We start from the raw sequence: 23,789 nt of genomic DNA, 5'->3' as shown, positions 1-23,789 counted from the left end.
TGGTAATGTGATGGATTAGATAACCTGAAAACCTACCTGTTACAAAACACCAAGAAACATTAAATAATATATAATAGACATCCTTTTTAAAGCATAGATAAGCCCCCCAAAAGAAGATAATTCTTATTAACTAGAAGTGCAAGAACTATAAACCAGAGCAATAAGCTGAAAACTGCAATTGATGGTACAAATGCCAAATGCCCCTTGCTGATTTCAGTAACCTGTGACTACTCGGGTGAACGTGCCAGGAGCCTGATATTACCCACACGGAGACAAATAAAAGGCGTAGGGTTCATGTGGCCTTTGCGAGGTTCACCACATAAAGCTGGAACCCACAAAGGGAGATGATCACCATGAAATGGTAAAAAAAAAAGTCTTCCATGAGCACAAGTTGTAACAAAAGAAGCTTATCTTTTGGGGCTCGGTCTCAGGATGGGGGTGAGGCTGAGGTCTCCCCTGACAGTTGATACCTAGAAACCTACCTTTATTAGTTTGGGGTGCAAATTTATGTTCCATGCTCAGCCCAGGAATCACTTAGCCCCAAAATGAACAAAATGGTCTTGGGCTTTTTACACCTTTTGACTCATCTGGCACAGATAAATACGAATAGCCGTGTAGGCCACAAGATTGCCATAGATAAAACAATAGACCCCCGAATTAGACAGCGTGTAGGTGAACAACTCACCGCAAGTTGAGTTAGCAGACATAACAGCAGGAAGTTTCTTAGATCCCCAAGATCTGAAGTGTTTTAAATAGCCAACAAGTAGGTATCAAAATATGAGAAAGAAAAATACCAAGTAAACTTTAAAAATAACCAAACAGATCTTCCTCAAGTAAAAAGTATAGTATTGAGAGATAGATTTGAGAAAATGACCCAGAAAGTAGCTTGACGATGGGAGACAGTGGTAATTTATTAAGAAAATTGTAAGAAATAACAAAAGGCATTGACATACAGTAATTCTCAAAGCAAGGGAAAAAAGTGTTAATTGACCCTGAGTTACAATCGGCATCACAGACAACACGAGTATCTCCACAACATCTAGAGAGAGAAGAGACTGCCTAGAAAGAATAACAAAGGAATAACCAATAGCAAAATAGAAGCCAGAAAGCAATAGAATAACATCTTCAAAGTGCTAAGGGAAAATATTAACCAGCAATCTGAAATTCAAACATTCCATGTCCAACTAAACTGTCATGCAAGAATGAGGGCAAAATTAAGGTATCTGGGGGCAAAAATACTCAAACCAAGTGCTACAGTTAAAATCCAAATGTATGTGTTTTAGGTTAACTACAGAAAATTTTTAAAATACAAAAACAGCAGAGAAATAGATACTAAAAGAGCTAGTATAACTATTAAAATTGAAATCAAGATGGTCGCTAATTCATAAGGAAGATATATTTTAAATTTTATGTGTTAATATAGCCTCAAAATATACAAAACATGAATTGACAGTTGTCAAGGGAAAATTATGACAAATCCACAATTATAATGTGTAATTTTTTTAACCTCTCAATTTAATCAAGCATGCAAAAAAAATTGTCAAGGCTTAGGTTTAAACATCACAGTGTGCCTAATGGAACATGGTGTCCTAACTCCCAACATTCAGAGATTTTACATTCTTTACAGGCATGCATGAAACATTTATGGAAACTGATCCATACACTGGATGGAAAAAGGAAGTCTGACATACACACCAGTGCTTGGTATCATACAGAGCATTCTCGGACAAAAGTACAATTAAATTAGCAACCAGAAACCAAAAGATAACTTTAAAACCCCATATGGTACTAGTAAAGTTGGATAGTTGCTTGTAGATCAGTGAAGTTAGAACACATCTTCATACCATACATACACAAAAATAAACTCAAAATGGCTTAGAGACAAAACAAACTTTGAAACTCCTAGAAGAGAACATAGACAAGCATTCTCTGACATAAATTGTACCAATGTTTTCTTAGGTCAGTCTCCCAAGGCAATATAATTAAGCAAATGGGACCTAATCAAACTTACAACCTTTTGCACAGCCAAGGAAACCATAAACAAAATGAAAAGACAAGCTACAGAATGGGAGAAAATATTTGCAAATAATGCACTAACAAGGGCTTAATTTCCAAAATATTCGAACAGCTCATACAACTCAACAAAGAAACAACCCAAGCGAAAAATGGGTGGAAAACCTGTATAGACATTTCTCCAAAGAAAAAATATAGATGGCCTGTAGGCATGTGGAAAAGTGCTCAACATTGCTAATTACTAGAGAAATGCAGATAAAAACTACAATGAGGCACCACCTCACACTGGTCAGAATGGCCATCATTTAAAAGTCTACAAATAACATATACTAATAAGGGTGTGGAAAAAAGGGAACCCTCCTACACTGTTGGTGGGAATGTAAGTTGGTGTAACCACTACGGAAGAGTTTCCTCAAAAAATTAAAAATAGAACTACCATGTGATCCAGCAGCCCCACTCCTGGGCATATATCTAGATAAAACCGTAGTGGGTTCCTGTGTTCCTGCTGCTGCTGCTAAGTCACTTCAGTCGTGTCTGACTCTGTGCGACCCCACAGATGGCAGCCCACCAGGCTCCCCTGTCCCTGAGATTCTCCAGGCAAGAACACTGGAGTGGGTTGCCATTTCCTTCTCCAGTGCATGAAAGGGAAAAGTGAAAGTGAAGTCACTCAGTCGTGTCTGACTCTTAGTGACTCCATGGACTGCAGCCCACCAGGCTCCTCCGTCCATGGGATTTTCCAGGCAAGAGTACTGGAGTGGCGTGCCATTGCCTTCTCCCTCCTAGCAGCACTATTTACCTTAGCCAAAACATGGAAACAATGTAAATATCCATCAACAGCTGAAAGGATAAAGATGTGTGTTACATGTATGCAATAGAATACTACTTGGCCATAAAAAAGAACAAAATAATGCCATTTGCAGCAACATGAATGGAACTAGCTATTATCTTACTAAGTGAAGTAAATCAGAAAAAGAAAGATAAATACCATAGGATATACTTAACATGTGGAATATAAAATAATACACAAACGAACCTGCCTGCAAAACAGAAACAGACTTACAGATGTGGAGAACAAACGTTTGATTGCCTAGGAGGAGGGACAGTGGGGCAGAGATGGGATGGGAGTTCGGGGTCAACACATGCAAACTATTACATGTAGAATGGATAAACAACAAAGTCCTATTATATAACACAAGGAACTATATTCAATAGATATAGTTGAGTTAAACCATAATGGAAAGCAGTATCTTTAAAATGTGTATATCTACATATACACACATGCCTATATATGTGTATAACTGAATGGTACAGCAGAAATTAACACTGTAAGTCAACTAAACTTCAATTTTTAAAAAATGTTTAGAAATAATATATCATCTAGTAATTGATATGTCACAGAAGAAATTAGAATGAAAATTTGAACACATTCATTAAAAAAAATGTAGCAATAGTGAAAATACTACATATTGTAACTTGCAGGATATCCCTAAGTGTACTTTAGGGAATTTGTGATCATAAATACTAATTTTAGAAGAAGAAAAAGATTTAAATTTAATGAGCTGAAATTCAGCTAAAGAAGCTAAAAGAATAACTGAAGAATCCAAAGAAAGGATAATAATAGAAGAGCAGAGATAAATGAATTTCAAAATTTACAGAAAGGAAGACTCAACAAAACCAAAAGCTGGCCTTTTGTTTAAAAAATAGTTTAAAAAATAATAGCAACAAGCATACTTCTGGCAAGAGTAATGTAAAAAAAGACAATATTAGAAGTGGGAAAGGTCATTCACTCAACTACAGCTGAGATTTTTAAAAAAAGCATTGTAAGACAAACTATGAAGAATACTTGCTGAACAACAACAAAAAAGAATAGCATTTCCTCAATAAATTACAAAGGGAAAAAGAAAACCAGCAGGGGAGCGTACAGATTAAAAAAGTACAAGTCAAATGAGTTTGGATTCAAACAAACTACAAAAGGCAAGGAACATTAAGAGACAATTAGAAGTCTGAACACTAGAATTTGATACTAAGAAATTATTCATTTGTTTGGTTAATAATAGTATGAAGTTATTTTTTAACATCTTTAACCTTACATATGAAACTAATTACACATTAAATGATATCTCTAGAATTTGTCTCAGAATAATATGTGAGAGGCAGAAGTGAAAGTATGAAGGGTGTGAATGTGAAAGTTGCTTACTCACGTCCGACTGTGTGACCCCATGGATTATACAGTCCATGGAATTCTCCAGGCCAGAATACTGGAGTGGGTAACCTTTCCCTTCTCCAGGGGATCTTCCCAACTCAGGTATCGAACCCAGGTCCCCCGCATTGCAGGCAGATTCTTTACCAACTGAGCTATCAGGGAAGATAAAGCTAAAGTTAGGGAATGGGTAAAATGAGTTTATGATACTATTTTGTCTGCTTTTGTATGTTTGAAATTTTCCATAATCGAAATACTTTAGATTGTTCTTTGCTAATACATTTGTGAACAGTCTAAGTGAACAATTTACTAAATATATAATGTATGTGTATATGTACATGTTTACATACGTATAATTTATCAAAGTCAAAGAAATAGAAAACCTAAATAAACTCTTAACAAATTGACAAAACTCATTTTGTATTAGATTGGTACAAAAGTAATTGTGGCTTTGCATTGTTGAACTTTGCCATTTGATATTGGAGTACATTCTTAAATAAATGTTGTATTATAATCATTTTAATATGCATTTCTCACTTTATTTTTTGCTAATGACTTTATTACTTGCTGTTTATTTTAGACTATAGAAATGATATTAGACAAAAAGCATTTTTGAGCGATTTTCTTATTTGAGTTCAAAATGGGTCAAAAAAGCAGCAGAGACAATTCTCAACATCAGCAGTGCATCTGGCCCAGGAACTACTGATGAGTGTACAGTGCAGTGGTGGTTCAGGAAGTTTCACAAAGGAGATGAGAGCCTTGAAGATGACCGTAGTGGCTGGCCATCAGAAGTTGATAATGACCAGTTGAGAGCCATCATCGAAGCTGATCCTCTTAGAACTACACAAGAAGTTGCCCAAGAACTCAGCATCAACCATTCTCTGGTCATTTGGCATTTGAAGCAAATTAGAAAGGTGGAAAAGCTTGATAAGTTGATAGCTCACGCAGCTGCTGCTGCTGCTGCTAAGTCGCTTCAGTCGTGTCTGACTCTGTGCGACCCCATAGACGGCAGCCCACCAGGCTCCCCCGTCCCTGGGATTCTCCAGGCAAGAACACTGGAGTGGGTCGCCATTTCCTTCTCCAATGCATGAAAGTGAAAAGTGAAAGTGAAGTCGCTCAGTCGTGTCCGACTCTTCGCGACCCCATGGACTGCAGCCTACCAGGCTCCTCCGTCCATGGGATTTTCCAGGCAAGAGTACTGGAGTAGGGTGCCACTAACCACAAATCAAAAGAATTGTTGTTTTCTCTTCTTGTACTCAACAACAGCAGCCATTTCTCAGTTGGATTGTATATGACAACCAGCAAGGACCAGCTCAGTGATTGGACCAAGAAGAAGCTCCAAAGTACTTCCCAAAGTTAAACTTGCACCCAAAAAAGGTCATGGTCACTGTTTGGTGGTCTGCTGCCAGTCTGATCCACACAGCTTTCTGAATCCTGGCAAAAGCAATCCATCTGAGAAGTATGCTCAGCAAGGCAATGAGATGCACCGAAAACTTCAACGCCTGCAGCTGGCCTTGGTCAACAGAATGGGTCAATTCTAATATATAGTGGAACTACATGTAATCTTATTCTTTATTTTCCAAGTCTACTGTAAATGTGTTATCATACTTTCATAATGTAAAAACATAAAAATTTTATAAAAATGAGCCTCATTTTTCTCCATAATATCTGATTCTGACTACATGTTGCACACGTGCTTCAGAAGTAGAATGAATCAGAGGTTTTGCCTCATCCAGCATATTCACCTGACCTCTAGCCAATGGACTGCCACTTTTTCAAGCATCTTGACAACTTTTTGCAGGGAAAACACTTCCATAACCAGCAGCATGCAGAAAATGCTTTCTTAGAGTTTGTTGAATCCTGCAGCATGGATTTTTATGCTACAGAAATAAACAAACTTGTATCTTGTTGGCAAAAATGTGTTGATTGTAATGGTTCCTATTTTGTCTAACAAAAATATGTTTAAATCTAGTTATAATGATTTAAAATTCACATTCCAAAAATGCAATTACTTTTGTACCAAGCTAACACTTAAAACCAGTCCATTCTGAAGGAGATCAGCCCTGGGATTTCTTTGGAAGCAATGATGCTAAAGCTGAAACTCCAGTACTCTGGCCACCTCATGCGAAGAGTTGACTCATTGGAAAAGACTCTGATGCTGGGCGGGATTGGGGACAGGAGGAGAAGGGGACCACAGAGGATGAGATGGCTGGATGGCATCACTGACTCGATGGACGTGAGTCTGAGTGAACTCCGGGAGTTGGTGATGGACAGGGAGGCCTGGCGTGCTGCGATTCATGGGGTCGCAAAGAGTCGGACACAACTGGGTGACTGATCTGATCTGATCTGAATACTTAAAATATGATAACAGAAAAACTGGCCAAATTAGATTTTACCAAATATTTAAGGAACATGTTATATAAACTGTTTTAGAAAACTGAAGAAGAACTTTCCCCAGCCTGTTTTATCAAAACTAGATAGATAGCATGAGAGAATTTTAAAACAGAGACTTATTTGTAAAATGAAGGAGAAAGAAAAAGACCCAAAAGACTAAGTAGCAACAAAATAAACCTAACAAGTATTTTTTTAGAAAACTTGACCAAAGATGGGCTTATCTTTGACATTTGTGGACAGCTTACTGTGAGAAAATAGAAATTCAAATGATATGGTTTACCATATTGACACATTAAAGGAGATAAATCCACATATATCAATAGATGCAAAAAATCAATAAAACTTAAAATCTATTGATAAATGAAAATCAGTAATTCCAACATAGGATATATCTTCAGCATGATGAAAAATATCTTCTAAAATCCTATAGCAAACATCATAATGGTGAAACCTTAAAATCATTTTCTTTAAGCTTATGTCTATTGCCAGTACTTTATTTGGTGGTGGTCAGTGCAACAAATGAATGCAGTGACGGATTTTATTTTCTTGTCCTCCAAAAGCACTGTGGATGCTGACTGCAGCCATGAAATTAAAACATGCTTGCTCCTTGGAAGGAAAGCTATAACACAGCTAAAAAAGCAGAGACACCACTCTGCCAACAAAGGTCCATATAGTCAAAGCTATGATTTTTCCACTAGTCATGTACAGATGTGAGAGTTGAACCATAAAGAAGGCTGAGGACAAAGAATTGATGCTTTCAAATTGTGGTGCTGGAAAAGACTTGAGAATCCCTTGGACTGCAGGGAGATGATACCAGTCAATCCTAAAGAAAGTCAACCTTGAATATTCATTGGACGGACTGATGCTGAAGCTCCAATACTTTGGCCACCTGATATGAAGAGCCAGCTCTTTGGAAAAGCTTCAGATGCTGGGGAAGATTGAAGCCAAAAGGAGAAGGGGCAGCAGAGGGTGAGATGCATCACAGACTCAATGGACGTGATTTTGAGCAAACTCTGAGATAGTGAAGGACAGCGGAGCCTGGTGTGCTATAGGCCATGGGATCACGAAGAGTCGGACATGACTTAGCGACTGAACAACAATGTGACAAGAGAAAAAAAGTTCATCAATTATAAAAATAAATTGCTTTCCAAAAGTAATTTGAAAATAAAACACAAAATCATACCAGGAAGTAATTTTTCAAATTATACTGAAATACAGAAAAGAAGACCTACAGAAATGGGGGAAATCAGAGAGACATACACCATTTTCATGTATGAGAAGATGGAAATGTTTATTCCCAAATTAATCAATTTAAAATTACAAGCCAAATCCCCATAGGGCTTTCTGGGGGAACTTAGCAAGCTAATTCTGACATTCACATAAAGAGGACAGGGTCCAGAAGAACCATGACAATTTTGAATAAAAAGTGAGAGTACTTACCCTTTGAGATGATACTGTGGTGGTTGAATGGAATGCATTTATCACTGGGGTATGCAAACTGATAAAACTGAATAAAGTATCAAAACATAGGACCTCATATGTATGGAAGCTTAGTATATAATATTATAGCATGCTAGATCAAAAGGAAACAATAATTGATGTTACAACAATTGACTATTGATGTGAGATAACCTGTTTTGCACTTGGCATAAATGTTATAACTAAAACTTTTAGAAGAAAATACAGGAGTATAGTTCTGTAACCTTTGGCTGGGAAACAATTTATTAAAAACAGAAGACACAAAGTACAAGCCATAAAGGTAAAATTTATCAGTTTTATTCCCTTAAAATAAGTGACTTCTAGAACCAGCCAAGATATTATAATCCTACTGTAGCTTATGGCTCTTATTATAACTAAAAACTAGATAGAGTACAGAAAGCAATTGCATGAGGATTCTGAAAAGTAACCATTAGAAAGTGGGTTGGAAGGGAAGTATTCAAAACTTGAATACTAACACCCCCTTTTGGGGTTAGTATTCAACTAACCCAAACAACAAACTACTGTAGTAGTTTGTTGTGGGTTTATTCTTTCTCTCTGTAGAACTGACAGCAGGCATAGACACAGAAAGTTTGCTAGCCAGAACAGTGAGAGAGGGGCCCCTACAAACTGCATGGGGCTTCCCTGGTTGATTTGTTTTTCCCCTTACTAACTCTGCCCAAGGTTAGCACCAGTCACAGCAGCTATAGTAGCAACTAAAACCCCAAGAGAAACCCCTTGTCCTAACTGGTGCAGAATTTAGGAGAAGATATGGTGATGTATGGAGGAAATTCCCATTGTTTTTGGTTTTTTTCCTCTTTGTGCTTAGTCACTCAGAACTCACAGCAAATCAGGAGACTAAAAACTGAGGAAATTTTATCTTTCTAGCCAGCAGAGGAACTGGGAAGAGGGAACCAGGTTTTCCAGAGAATGAGAAGGAAACCTTGGAGAGCAGGGAGCTAGAGAAAGGAAGGTACTAATTCTGGCTTAGCCCTGAGCTACATATGCACACAACAGGCCCGCAGAAACACGGCAAAGGTATTGAGGACCACAGTGCATTATAAACACTGCCCAGGTGCCTGAGCAGGGTATGCTTTGGGCAAGTCTGCGTGGCATAGCAAAGGCCTTGACAACTGAACCAGCACATGGAACTCACACCCAGACAAAGAGGCAGTACATGCAGCCTGAACCGCACTGAGTAGGCGTCCTGAAAAGCAACAGAACTCAACATTTTCCACAGATTTTTAAGGACCCAGAGTCTCAATATTATATTCAAAATGTCAAGGATATAATTTTTTTAATTACAATATAAAGAACCAGGGAAATGTGATTATTTCTGAAAGGGGAATACAGGAGATCCCAACCCTAACAGTAGTCAGATGATAATTATCAAAGATTTTACATCAATAATGTAACCATGTTCCATGAGATAAAGGCAAACATTCCTGAAATGAGTGAAAAGATAGAACTTAGCAGAGAAATAGAAACTATAAAAAAGAACCAAGTGAAAATTTTAGAACTGAAGAAATACATCTTAAATTTTTGAAGAAATTATTCAGTGTGTGGGCCAATATAAGAATGAAGGAAAGGCAGTAGACTTCAAGAAGATTCAGTAGAAACTACCTAATCTGAAGAATTGAGAAAAAAGATTGAAAATAAATTATGCAAAAGCTTTAGGAACCTGTGGGGACAATTTCAAAAGATGTAAAATTCATGTAACTTAAGTACCTGAAGAAGAGGAAAAGATGTTACAGAAAAAACATTTGAAGAAATAATTGCAAAAAATTTGGTGAAGGACATCAATTTATAGATTCGAGAAGCATAGCAAACACTAAACAGGATAAAAACAAAATACAAAGCCTACTCAAATCAAATTTCTTGAAACCAAAGGTTGAAAGCTTTGAGATCTGAGAGAAATTATGCATTATATAAGGGAATGACAATTTGAATATTCAGACTATGGATTTCTCTGCAGAAATTATCAAACCCAAAGACTGTGTATCAAAACCTTTAAATGCTGAAATAAAGAACTATAAAATTCAGAATTTTATATCCAGCAGAAATATCTTTTCAGAAATGAGGGCAAACGAAGACAGAGCCACGGCAAAGACAAAGAATTCATTGCCTGCTCTTGCTGTTGCTGTGAAGTCCCTTCAGTTGTGTCCGACTCTTTGCGACCCCATAGCAGACATGCTATAAAAGAAATGCTAAAGGAAGTTCTTTAGATAAAAGAGAAATGGCACTAGAATGAATCTTCAAATATCATGAATGAAAGTGGGGAATATGGTAAATAATTATGGTAAATGTAAAAATATGGTGTACAGAAATGGTAAATAATCTGATATAAACCATTTTACCAATACCAGGAACAAAAGAAAGGATATCATTATAGACCCTCCATTAAAACAGTGGACCTTTCTGTGCCCAAATCAAATGTCTCAAATGAAATGACAAATTCCTTAAAAGCCTCAAGCTGCCCAAACACATCTAAGAAGAAATATGTAATCTGTATGACTATATATTTGTAATGAATTCACAGTTTAAAACCTTCTTACAAAGAAATCTCCTAAATGGATACACAAATTATATCAGATATTTAAAGAAGAAATGATGCTGATTCTTCTTAGTCTCTTCCAGGAAGTAAAAAAAGAGGAACACTTCTAAACTCTTAAGCATCACACTGAAACCACCAAAGACATTATATGAAAACTACTGACCAGTATTCCCCCTATGATGTTTTGCTTGATAATAGGAAATACATATATTTGGTGTTCATCCCCATTTCTGGCACAGAGCTCACAAAACCCTTGAAATTTCCTGAATGGTAAGAGCAATGAGAGCATCTTATGTTAACGATATTTAGTCTCTTGTTCTCAGTTTCTGAAAATGTTTCAGAGCCTTTATAAACCTGAAGTGGGTGTGTTGTTATTAATAACAAGCTCCTTTCAACCACAAGTGAGTTTATGTTAACGAGGTGACTTCTGGAAATCCATTGAATATGGAAGCTCATTACCAGGTAGCCGGTAATCTTGTAAATAAACTGATGTTCTAAGTCCTGTAAGCCACTTGATTAAATTAAATTAAACTTAAATTTAAACTATTAAACACTCGATTAAACTAAATTAAAGGAATACAAAAATTAATGCTTTTGAACAGTGATGTTGGAGAAGACTCTTGAGAGTCCCTTGGACTGCAAGAAGATCAAACCAGTCAACCCTAGAGAAAATCAATCCTGAATATTTCTTTTAGAAAGGCTTATGCTGAAGCTGAAGCTCCAATACTCTGGCCACCTGATACGAAGAGCCAATTCATTAGAAAAGACCCTGATGCTGGGAAAGATTGAAGGCAGGAAGAGAAGGGGACAACAGAGGACAAGATGGTTGAATGGCATCACTGACTCAGTGGATGAGAGTTTGAGCAAGCTCCAGGAGATGGTGAAGGACAGGGAAGCCTGGCGTGCTGCAGTCCATGGGGTCACAAAGAGTCAGACACAACTGAGCAACTGAACAACAAGAATGAGACCTTAGGAAACTCAGACTTGCAGTGAGTCAGAATCACGTGACAGCCTGACCTTGTGTTTGGCCTCTGAAGTGGAGGCCATTCCCCTGGGAGTAAGCCTTTAACCTTTGGAATCTGATGCTGTCTCTGGATAGGTGGAGTCATCACTGGATTGAATTGTAGGACACCTAACTGATATTTGAGGATTGCTGTTGGCAACCCACTCCAGTACTCTTGCCTGGAAAATCCCATGGACGGAGGAGCCTGGTAGGCTGCAGTCCATGGGGTCACTAAGAGTCGGACACAACTGAGCGACTTCACTTTCACTTTTCACTTCCATGCATTGGAGAAGGAAATGGCAACCCACTCCAGTGTTGTTGCCTGGAGAATCCCAGGGACGGGGGTAACCCCAGTGGGCTGCCGTCCATGGGGTCACACAGTCGGACATGACTGAAGTGACTTAGCAGCAGCAGCAATTGTAGTGGGGGTATGCAGAGGGAAGACCCACATGTTGGAATTGGCATCGTAATTGTTACTCCAGAGAATAGATACAAAAATCCCTAACAAAGTATTGGCCAGTCTAAATCAGCAATATATTAAAAAGTATAATATGTTGAAAAACTACAACCAAGTGTGGTTAATCCCAGGAATGCAAGGCTGATTCACATTTGAAAAATCAGTATGATTCAATATGTAAAGAAAGAATGCTACATGATTATCTCAGTTTGTTAAAAGAATCAACACCCATTCATGATGAAAATATCAGAAAATTAAAAAGAGTGGAACTTCTATAACCTGATAAAGGATGTCTACCAAAATGTACAGCTGACACCTTACTGAATGCTTTTTCCCCTCAAAATTAGCAACAAGATAACTGCCACTGAACACCATACTGGAAGTTGTAGACAGTGAAACGTGGCAAAAAAAACTATTTTTCCAGATGACATAATTATCTATGTAAAAAATTAACATGAAATATACCCTCAAAAAACTGGAATAAAGAAGTCAGTGTAGCAAGGTTGGATAAAAGGCCGATAGATAAATATCAGTTGTATTGTTTTATATGTAGTTGATACTTGAATAAGATGTGTTTGAACTGCACTGATCCATTTGCACAGAGACTTTTTTTTTAAGGATAAATACCTACTACTACACCATCAATGGTTGGTTGAATCCACAAATGTAGAACTGTGGGATGACTGTGAAGTTATACATGGATTTTTGACTGCAAGGAGGGTCCGCGCCTCTACGTCCCATGTTGATCAAGGGTCACTTGTATTGTCTGATTCAATATTTGAAGAATGAGCAATTGGAGTTCAAAATTAAGAAAGCAGCAATACCATTTAAAGTAGCCCTTGCCTCCCCCACCCAAAAAAAAAAAAAAAAAAACACAGCCTCTATAAACTTCAGAACCCTGATAAAAAGTTCAAAGACCTGAATAAATATGTGTTTTCATTCCAATCCCAAAGGCAATCCCAAAGAATGTTCATACTACCATACAATTACACTCATTTCTCATGCTAGCAAGGTGATGCTCAAAATCCTTCAAGCTAGGCTTCAGCAGTACATGAACTGGAAACTTCCATATGTACAAGCTGGATTTAGAAAAGGCAGAGGAACCAGAGATCAAATTGCCAACATCCGTTGGATCATAGAAAAAGCAAGGGAATTCTAACAAAACATCTGCTTCATTGACTACACTAAAGACTTTGTGTGGATCACAACAAACTGGAAAATTCTTCAAGTGATGGGAATACCAGACCCCCTTACCTGACTCCTGAGAAACCTGATTGCAGGACAAGAAGCAGCACTTAGAACCAAATGTGGAATAACAGACGTTCCAAATTGGAAAAGGAGTACTTCAAGGCTGTATATTGTCACCCTGTCTGTTTAACTCCTATGGAGAGTACATCATGCAAAATCCTGGACTGGATGAGTTATAAGCTGAAATTAAGATTGCTGGGAGAATTATCAACAACCTCAGATATGCAAATGATACTACTGTAGTGGTCGAAAGTGAAGGGGAACTAAAGAGCCTCTTGATGAGGGTGAGGAGAGTGGAAACGCTGGTTTAAAATTCAACATTCAAAAAACTAAGATCATGGCATCCGGTCCCATCACTTCATGGTAAATAGATGGGGAAGAAGTGGAAACACTGACATTTTATTTTCTTGGACTCCAGAATCACTGTGGATGGTGACTGAAGCCACGAAATTAAAAGACAACTTGCTCTTTGAAAGAAAAGTATGACAAACCTAAACAGCATATTAAAAAGCAGAGACGTCACTTTGCTGACACAGGTCTGCATAGTCAAAGGTATGGTTTTTCCAGTAGTCATGTACAGATGTGAAAGTTGAACCATAAAGAAGGCTGAATGCTGAAGAATTGATGGTTTTGAACTGTGGTGCTGGAGAACACTCTTGAAAGTCCCTTGAACAGCAAGGATATCAAGTAAATCCTAAAGGAAATCATCCTTGAATATCTACTGGAAGGACTGATGCTGAAGCTTCAGTACTTTGGCCACCTGATGTGAAGAGCTGACTCGTTGGAAAAGACTGAGGCTGGGAACGATTGAGGGTAGGAGGAGAATGGGGAAACAGAGGATAAGATGGTTGGATGACATCACTGACTAAATGGACATGAGTTTGAGCAAACTCTGGGAGATAGGGAAGGACAGGGAAGTCTGGTCTGCTGCAGCTCATGGGGTTGCAGAGTCGAACACAACTTAGCAACCAAACAGCAATACTGTGCATACCTATTGAGGTAGACTCAGTAGTGTTAACAGAAGTTCTTCTGAAATAGATCTGTGTAAACAAGCACAGTTCAAATTAAAACCCCTGCTATGTTTTTGTAAATGTAGACAAACTGTTTTTAGAGTATAATGAAAATGCGAGGAATTATAAGAGCCAAAACAATGTTCAAAAAATACAAATACTCACTACCTGATTTCAGATCTTCAGTGACCAGAACAGTGTGGTACTGACAGATGACAGACACAGAGCTCAGTGGAACAGAATAGAACTCAGAAAAGGATTCACACAAATATGATTTATTTTTTTCTTTAGAAATACAATGTCAGTTCAGTGGATAGTCTTGTCTTCGACAAATGGTACTAAGAACAACCAGATAACCATATTTAAAAAAAAAAAAAAAGAATTTTAACCTATACCTGTATTTATACCTTATATTAAAAATTAACCTAAACTGGATTATAAACACAAGTAAATACTGTAAAACTTTTAGAAGAAAACATAGGTGAAAACTTTGGGTTAGGGAAAGAGTTCTTAGATAAGACATCAAAGAAGAATCTATTTTAAAAAAACTATAAATTGAACTTCATTAAAATTAAAGCTTTTCCTTTTCACTGTTGAATGAAAAGAAAAGCCACTAAGAGAAAATATTTGTAAATCACTTGTCAAAAGATTTCTTTAATCCAGAACTCAAAACTCAACTATAAGAAAAGTACCTAATTTAAAAATGAGTAGGAGATTTTGAACAGGCACCAGAGAATATTTCAGCATTTCAAAACTAAACTAAAACCACAATGGAATAGCTCTCTACCTCTATTACAGCACTAATATTTTAAAACAGACAGTACCAGGCGCTGGGAGCTATATAGAGCAGTTGGGAATGTTCGAAGACTCCTGGTAGGAATACAGAATGATATAGCCATTTTGGAAAACAGCTTGGTGATTTCCTATAAAGTTACCATGTGAGTGAGCAGTCTCCTGGCAGGGTAACCAGGAGAAAGAAAAACATGTTTACACACAAAAAAAACTTGAATGTAAATGTTTACAGTAGCTTTATCCATAATAGACAAAAACTGGAAACAATCCAAATACTCTTCAGTTGTTAATAAACTGTGGTACATCTGTGTAGTGAAATCTATTCAGGAGTAATGAGATACAAACTATTGGGAATGCAGGTGCGTAGGAGAATCTCACATGCATTGTGCTAACTGAAAGAATCCTGACTCAGAATATACTATGATTTTATTTATATGAAATTATAACATTTATGGGAAAGGTGGAAATACAGGACAGCAAAAGACTGGTTGCCAGGAATTAAAGTTGAAGATGGATTTGGAGTGCTGAGGAGCTGGAAAGGATTTTCGCAGTGGGAGGGTGACGGAACTGTTCTTGATTATGGTGTCTGCCACTTGACCCTGTGCATTTGTCAGAGACTTTTATTTTTTATTACTTGACATGTGATTGAATGTCTTGATGTGACCAAGTATCAACAAGGATTGAAGAATGGAGATGCTCTCAACTTGCTTTGGGAGAATAAGTTGCTGCAACCACTTTGGAAAGCCATTGGGCATACCCTGGTAAAGATGAAAATGGTCATGTCTTATGACACAGCAACCACACTTCTAGATGTGTACCCAGGTGCTCATTGTGTGAGAGCGCAATCAGAATGCAAGAATGTTTACCGCAATATTTAATATTTTAAAAAATGCAAGCTAAATGTCCAAAAGGAAAATGGATAAGTAGCAACTTATTTCTACAATTGATACAAGATTTTAAAATACACAAAAATATACACAAATACTATATGTTTTTATAGATACATAAATTTAAATGGAGACGGCAATGGCAACCCACTCCAGTACTCTTGCCTGGAAAATCCCATGGATGGAGGAGCCTGGTAGGCTGTAGTCCATGGGGTCGTGAAGAGTCGGGCACGACTGAGCGACTTCACTTTCACTTTTCACTTTCATGCATTGGAGAAGGAAATGGCAGCCCACTCCAGTGTTCTTGCCTGGAGAATCCCAGGGACGGGGGAGCCTGGTGGGCTGCCATCTATGGGGTCACACAGGGTCAGACACGACTGAAGCGACTTAGCAGTAACAGCAGCAAATTTAAAAGTCTAAAAATGTACATAGTAATTATAAAAATTATACTCAAAACAGGGAATGTAGGAAAGATAGTAGGAACATAGATGGCTTTAGTTGTACAATTGACCCTTGAACAACATAGAGGCTAGGGTCACTGACCACTCGCAGTTGAAATTCTGAGTATAACTTTATAGTCAACCCTCGGTATCTGAGGTTCCACATCCTCAGATTCAACCAGCTACAGACTGTATAGTACTGTGAAAGAAAGTGAAAGTGTTAGTCACTCAGTCATGTTCAGCTCTTTGCAACCCAATGGTCTGTAGCCCGCCAGTCTCCTCTGTCCATGGAAATCTCCAGACAAGCATACTAGAGTGGGTTGCCATTCCCTTCTCCAGGGAATCTTCCCAAACCAGGGATCGAACGCAGGTCTCCCACATTTCATGCAGATTCTTTACCATCTGAGCCACCAGGGAAGCATAGTGTAATACTATAGTCTGTGATTATTGAATACCACTTAAATGGACCTGCATATTTGAAACCCATGTTCAAGGCTCAACTGTACCCAGAACTGAACTGTACAAGTCCACATATATAGGTTTTATTCGGTAAATATTATAGTGCTATAGAATCTGCAGTTGGGTGTGTCTGTAGACACAGAACCACAAATACAAAGGTTGCACTGTAGGCCTTGAGCACCTGCAGATTTTGGTATCCAGAGCAGGACCTTCCTAGAACCAGTTACCCATTGCTCCTGAGGGATGCCTGTGCAGAGGTGAGGTGGAGTTTGTGGGGTTTGGGTTTTTTTAATATGTAATAATTATTACATATTAAAATATTACACATTAATAATCAAAATAATTAATGCTTAAGTGAAATTAATACTTTCAATGTGGCTCTTTTATAAAATAGCTCATGAAGAAATGATTTTATATGCATATGTTTTTTAGGAATGTAACCTAGAATGTTAAATATTGAAGAAGGTTACTTTTAATATATAAAAGTAAATTAATTTTTTAAAGTTAACATAAAAAACACTTGACATGGAAATTGGATCAAAATTTTTTAATTGGGTTCAGCTAAAAGAGTAAACAGATGATTTCATTTGAGGAGTTTAAAAGAGAAAATGTTAAAGACCACAATAACCCTTGAATACTCAAAATGGGGTAAACTAGTTTACAGGTGATATTCAAGAAAAATTCACTTACATATAAAAGTCGGTATTTGCATTAAAGTAGTGTTTTAGTTTGTTTTATCAGTGGCCTTTCCATAAAAATAACAGCTGAGGATCTCATTGCATTTCTTTTGCAGTCTTTGGGGCCTCTAATAAAAAGCGTCCTTTTCCCCATTGGAGTTATGAACCAGTTGAGACAGTGGAGCTTCAGAATAGCCCTTTTATTATAATAAAGGCTAGGAAGCAGTTTATAGTGAGACCTGCTAATTCCCTACCCACCAGGTCCACCTCCTACCTAAGCCTAGGCTGGAACATCCCATCCGAGGAAAGTGCATCTACAGAAGAGACCCGCTTACCCAGGTTACTGTTATTCTCATTCACTGATCCAGGGAAGGAGGAAAGGAAAAGTGACCAAATAACCATCCCTGATCCAGGGAACTCTCTCCACTTCCCTGGGAGGGTGTAGGAGTAGGTAAGAGGCCAAGAGTGTTTATGTTTAATTAAAGATCTTCTGCAGTCTGGATGAGAGAAGAGTAATTTGTGCCCCGATCCACCCATTTCAATTTGTTAGCCTCATAATGTTAGAAATATTTTCTGAAGATTAGTTGAATTAAACTAAGAATGTCAATATTTAACTGTATTCACAGTAGGAAAGAATGTTATTTTTGTCATATGACTTACCTTAAAACTTTGATTTTTAAAAGTTACATATTTAAAGTGCATTTACTATGGCCTTACACAAGTATGGTGTTTCTTTGGATTTAAAAAAAAACAATAGAGAGTAAATACTTCAGACTTCTTGATGGTCTTCCTGATATTCAGCTCTATCAAAACTAGGTTTTACAAACCTGTTCACTTTTTCATTGGTTGCTCTTCCTAAGCAAGAATTATATTGGATAGCACATTGACACTCTCATTGGAAGACCATACAGTCCAATGGAGAAGACAAACACTAATGAATATTAGTGATACTCACCACCAGACAACCATGGGCAGAATGTCCTGGTTATATATAAATGATGGAGACAGGAACGAAAACAGATTGTATATTTTAAACAAACATATTACTTCTGTGTTAAAATACATTTATGAGGTTTTGTGAAGTTTTGAAATGGAAGTGCATTACCAGTAATTTTGCTCATGAAACTGGCAAATTGGTCATTTCAAATAAGCCAGAGTTACTGGTCAAAATTTAACTCTGAGATATATTTTTGAGTTTTTGTTCTTAGTTTTATGTCATCAAGGTATTTGTGGAGGGGAGGGAATATGGTTTGGTTTTATGAAGCCCTTTAAATTACAGGGTGGGTGTGGCATCATACTGCTACCTCAGAGATAGCAATCAGCAAGGTGAATACCCACTAGACATCTCCAGTGGCAACCAAAGAAATCTTTATTCTTCATTCATTAAAGTTTTACTTTAATTGTAGAGTCACATATGAACAAGCTTTAGGTTCCTTATGAGCACTATATCCAAAAATGAACCATGTATGTGAAGAGTGTGTGTATGTGTGCATGCGTGCATGCACACACATGAAAGGCATCCCAGGGAATCTGAAGACCATACGTCTTAATAAGATTCAGACCAGCTTAGGTTCACATCCTCGCCCTAAGTAACCTTGGGCAAGTTCCTTAGTCCCCGTGAGCCTTACTTTCCTCCCAGCCTGTAAAGAACAGTACCTGTTTCACTCGGTTCTTTTGGAGATTTTGCTCAAGGTGTTTCTAAGCCTAAAGTCTAATGGAACTCTTCAAATAAGAATGCACATTTTAAGAAGACTTGAGTGCTGGGTAGCAGACTGCCTATGAAATTTGAGGAAAGGGGATACTAAGCAATAGAATGCTAGTGCTTATTTTGAAACTCCAGTTTAAATCTTTGTGACTAAAAAGTTAGAAATTGTTAATCTATGGAGTAAAATCATAAAACCACTTACATGTGCAACAGTAGGATAGTGGGTAAATAAATGACATCATAGGAATGATTACAATTATGAAGCGATAGGTAAGTTCTGATGTGTTACAGCAAAAGCAGAGTGTGTATCTTAAAATTAAGCTCAGATTTTAAAAATGTGAAAAACTGAAAAAAGTTAATCATAGTAATTATCAGAGTCAAAGAATTATGAATGTTTCTTTTATTTTCCCAGTTTGTCAGTACCACAAGATTGTTTTTATAACAAGGAAAATATGTACGATAGTCATGCCTCGTAAGCAAAAAATTTCTCTTTACAGACAAAACGCAAGCTTTAGGTTCCTTAATGCTTGGTTCCATTGTTAAGACAACCAAAGAAACAGAACATTAGTCTTAGTTCTTTTACCTTCTTAGGCGTCAGCCTTTTATCTATTGTTTTTTCTGTCAGCTGTTATAATTCAGTTCAGTCCGTGTTACATATTGATTGGATAATAGAACTAGAAAATTAAAATTAATGTCTTTTTAAAAGCACTGTTTTTCTTTGTTTAATGTTACAGATTTATTTGAGGTTCCTAGATTATCAAATGGAGCACTCAAATGAATGCAAGAGAAACTTCGTTGCAGTCTACGATGGAAGCAGTTCTATTGAAAACCTGAAGGCCAAATTTTGCAGCACTGTGGCCAATGATGTAATGCTTAAGACAGGAGTTGGGGTGATACGCATGTGGGCAGATGAAGGTAGTCGGCTAAGCAGGTTCAGAATGCTCTTTACTTCCTTTGTGGAGCGTAAGTAAATAATTTCTATAGCAGTGAAATGTTTTTATATAATCATTTACTCAAAATACAATTATTGAGCATTTCCTTTTGACAAAGACTGCTAGTCACAGAATGTAGAAGTAGGTCTTAGTATGTATTCTTAAAGAATTGACTGTCATGGGTGAAAAAAAGCATAGTAATGCATAAATCGCAACACTACCAGTTATAAAGATATGTAGTAGGGACTGCAAAAAGTAGAGACTTCTCTCAGGATTTTCAAAATTAAAAATAATTATCAGTAGTATGAATTCATCTTGTTATATAATTGTGAATCCACCAAACCATGCTCCCCAAAGATTTAGATAAGACTGTTTTCTTTTTTAAATTTTTTAAGTATTTTTAAGCTTATAAAAAGTTGTAAAATAGTAGAGTTCTCCTGTGCCCTTCACTCAGATTCCCCTAATGTTAACATCTTACAATACCATAGTAAAGCTGAATGTTAACACTGATGCTGTATTATTAACCAGTATATAAACCTTACTCAAAACCCTCTAATTTTCTCATTAATGTCCTTTTCTGATCCAGAATTGCAAATTGCTTTGTCATGTCTCCTTTGGTTTGCTCTGTTTGTGGCACTTTCTCAGTGTCTAATGACCTGGATGCATTTGAAGAGCACTGGCTAGCTACTTAGTAGATAGAATGTCCATCGGTTTAGGTTTCTCTGATGTTCTCTCTCTCGTGAACTGAGGTTATGCGTGTCTGCCAAGAATACAATAGAAATTACATTCCACCTTTCTCAGTACATAATGTGGGTTTGCCTCACACTAACTTCGATCACTTTCTTAAGGTACTGTCTGCCACATTTCTACACTATAAACTTAACAATTTTTCTTTTCAAATTAATAACTCTGAGAGTATGCAAATATCCTTTTGCTCACTAATATTAGCATCCATTAATGGTTTCTGCCTGTAATAACTATTACTATAGTATTTTCTTCAAGGTGGTTTTCTGTTTGCATCATTCTTTCTACATTTGTTAATTACAATTTTGTGAGGAAGAGCTATTTCCCCTGCATTTATTGTATTTGTGTCACGATGAGCTCATGGATATTTATTTTACTCTATTATATATAATTCTATAATAGCATTTACTTTGGTGCTAAACATCCCAGCTGTGACTATTGGGAGCTCCTTCAGGTTGCATCCTGTACTCTTTGGGTAAGCCTGTTATTTTTTAATCGCTTCCTTTTCTGATACAGAAAGTAAGAATGAACCAGGCTTTTCTCTTTTGAGCCTTAGAACCAACCATGTTTCCAAAACACTCTTTTCTTCTCTTCCAGTGAGAAATCTGACTCTGATTATCTACAGTATATTTATTTGTTCAATTCTAGAATATATGTTGGGCTTCCCTGGTGGCTCAGACAATAAAGAATTTGCCTGCAATGCAGGAGATTCAGCATCAATTCTTCAGTACTCAGCCTACTTTATGGTCCAGCTCTCACATCTATACATGAGTACTGGAAGGACCGTGGCTTGTTGGCTTTGTCAGCAAAGTGGTATCTTTGCCTTTCAATACGCTGTCTAGGTTTGTTCTAGCCAAGAAGCAAGCGTCTTCTAATTTCATGACTGCAGTGACCATCTGCAGTGATTGTGGAGCCCAAGAACAGAAAATCTGTCCCTGCTTCCACTTTTTCCCTTCTATTTGCCATGAAGTAATGGGACCGGATGCCATGACCTTAGTTTTTTAATGTTGAGTTTTCAGCCAGATTTTTCACTCTCCTCCACCTTCATCAAGAGGCTCTTTAATTTCTCTTTGCTTTCTGCCATTTGAGTGATGCTAATCTGAAGTTGTTGATATTTCTCCCAGCAGTCTTGATTCTAGCTTGCTACTCATCCAGCCTGGCATTTTGCATGATGTACTCTGCATATAAGTTAAACAGGGTGACAATATACAGCCTTGACATACTCTTTTCCCAATTTGGAACCAGTCTGTTGTTCCATGTCCAGTTCTAACTGTTGCTTCCTGACCCTCATACAGGTTTCTCAGGAGACTGGATAGATGGTCTGGTATCCCTATCTCTTGAAGAATTTTCCACAGTTTGTTTGTGATCCACACTGGCAAAGCCTTTCGCATAGTCAATGAAATAGAAGTAGATGCTTTTCTAGAATTCCCTTGCTTTCTCTATGATGCAGTGGATGTTGACAATTTGATCTCTGGTTCCTCTGCCTTTTCTAAATCCAGCTTGTACATCTGGAGGTTCTCGATTCAAGTACTAGTGAAGCCTAGCTTGAAGGATTTTGAGCATAAACTTAACAGCATGGGAAGTGAGTACAATTGTCAGGTAGTCTGAACATTCTTTAGCCCTGCCCTTCTTTGGAATTGGAATGAAAACTGACCTTTTCCAGTCCTGTGGCCACTGTTGGGTTTTGCCAAATACCCTTCTAGAATGGTTCTATACATTTTTAAATTATGGTAAAATATACCCTAAGCCGTTTTTAAGTGTACAGTTCAGTGGCATTAAGCACATTCACAACATCATACAACCATCACCACTATCCACTTGGAGAACTTACGTAACATCCCAAATTAAAACTCTGTACCCATTAAATAATAACTTCCATTCCCTATTCCCCCAACCCCAGGTAACCTCTATCTTACTTTCTGTCTCCATGAATTTCCCTATTCTAGATACCTCTTATAAATGGAATATTTGTCCTTTTGTGTCTGATTTATTATACTTAGTATGTTTTTAAGAATTTCAGTCCTTTTTAAGGCTGAATAATTTTCCATCTTACATATACATTTTTGTTTATCGTTTCATCTATTGATGAACACTTGAGTTGTTTCTGCTTTTGGCTGTTATGAATAAAGCCACTGTGGATACTGGCATAGAGTTATCTCTTTGAATCTCGGATTTCAGTTTTTGCATATAGGTATTCAGTTTTTGCTTCTAGGTATATACTGTACCTAGAAGTGGAACTGCTGGATCATATAAATATTGTTTATTTTTAAGTTTTTTATTTTTCACTGGAGTATAGCCAGTTAACAATGTTGTAATAGTTTCAGGTGGACAGCAAAAGAATTCAGCCATACATGTACATGTTTCCATTCTCCCCCAAACTTCCCTCCCATCTAGACTGCCACGTAACCTGGAGCAGAGTTCCTTGTGCTGGACAGTAGGTCCTTGTTGGTTATCCTCTAAATATAGCATTGTGTACATGTTGATTCCAAACTCCCTAACTAAATATGGATATTCTATATAGAATATTAAAATTTAACATCAGAATATTAAAATTTAAAATCTATTTAAATTTTTGAGGACCACCAGCTGTTTTCACAGCAACTGTTCCATTTTACATTCCCTCCAGCAATGCAATAGCGTTAGTCCCCCTATTCACCAAAACCTTTTTTTTTTTTTAACAGTAGCCATCCTAATGGCTATATGAAGTGTGATTTTTTTCATTTGTGATTCCAGTTTGTATTTTCCCTAATGATGACTGATGTTGAGTATCTTTTCATGCTTCTTGGCCATTTGTATAC

At 37.3% G+C, this 23,789-nt stretch overlaps 1 protein-coding gene across 3 annotated transcripts in view; it reads left to right on the top strand.

Moving 5' to 3' along the window:
• The window catches only part of NETO2 (neuropilin and tolloid like 2), a 66,660-nt gene that overhangs the window by 21,556 nt on the left and 21,315 nt on the right, over positions 1–23,789 (top strand). For all 3 annotated transcript variants that reach the window (XM_044931210.2, XM_006062756.4, XM_006062757.4), the window contains exon 7: positions 20,050–20,278. In XM_044931210.2, coding sequence (XP_044787145.1) covers positions 20,050–20,278 — 229 coding nt within the window. The remainder of the gene's footprint in view (positions 1–20,049; positions 20,279–23,789) is intronic.

This window comes from Bubalus bubalis, chromosome 18 (assembly GCF_019923935.1).
Source record: "Bubalus bubalis isolate 160015118507 breed Murrah chromosome 18, NDDB_SH_1, whole genome shotgun sequence".
Lineage (NCBI taxonomy): Eukaryota > Metazoa > Chordata > Mammalia > Artiodactyla > Bovidae > Bubalus > Bubalus bubalis.
This window is presented reverse-complemented; position numbering and strand designations above follow the sequence as displayed.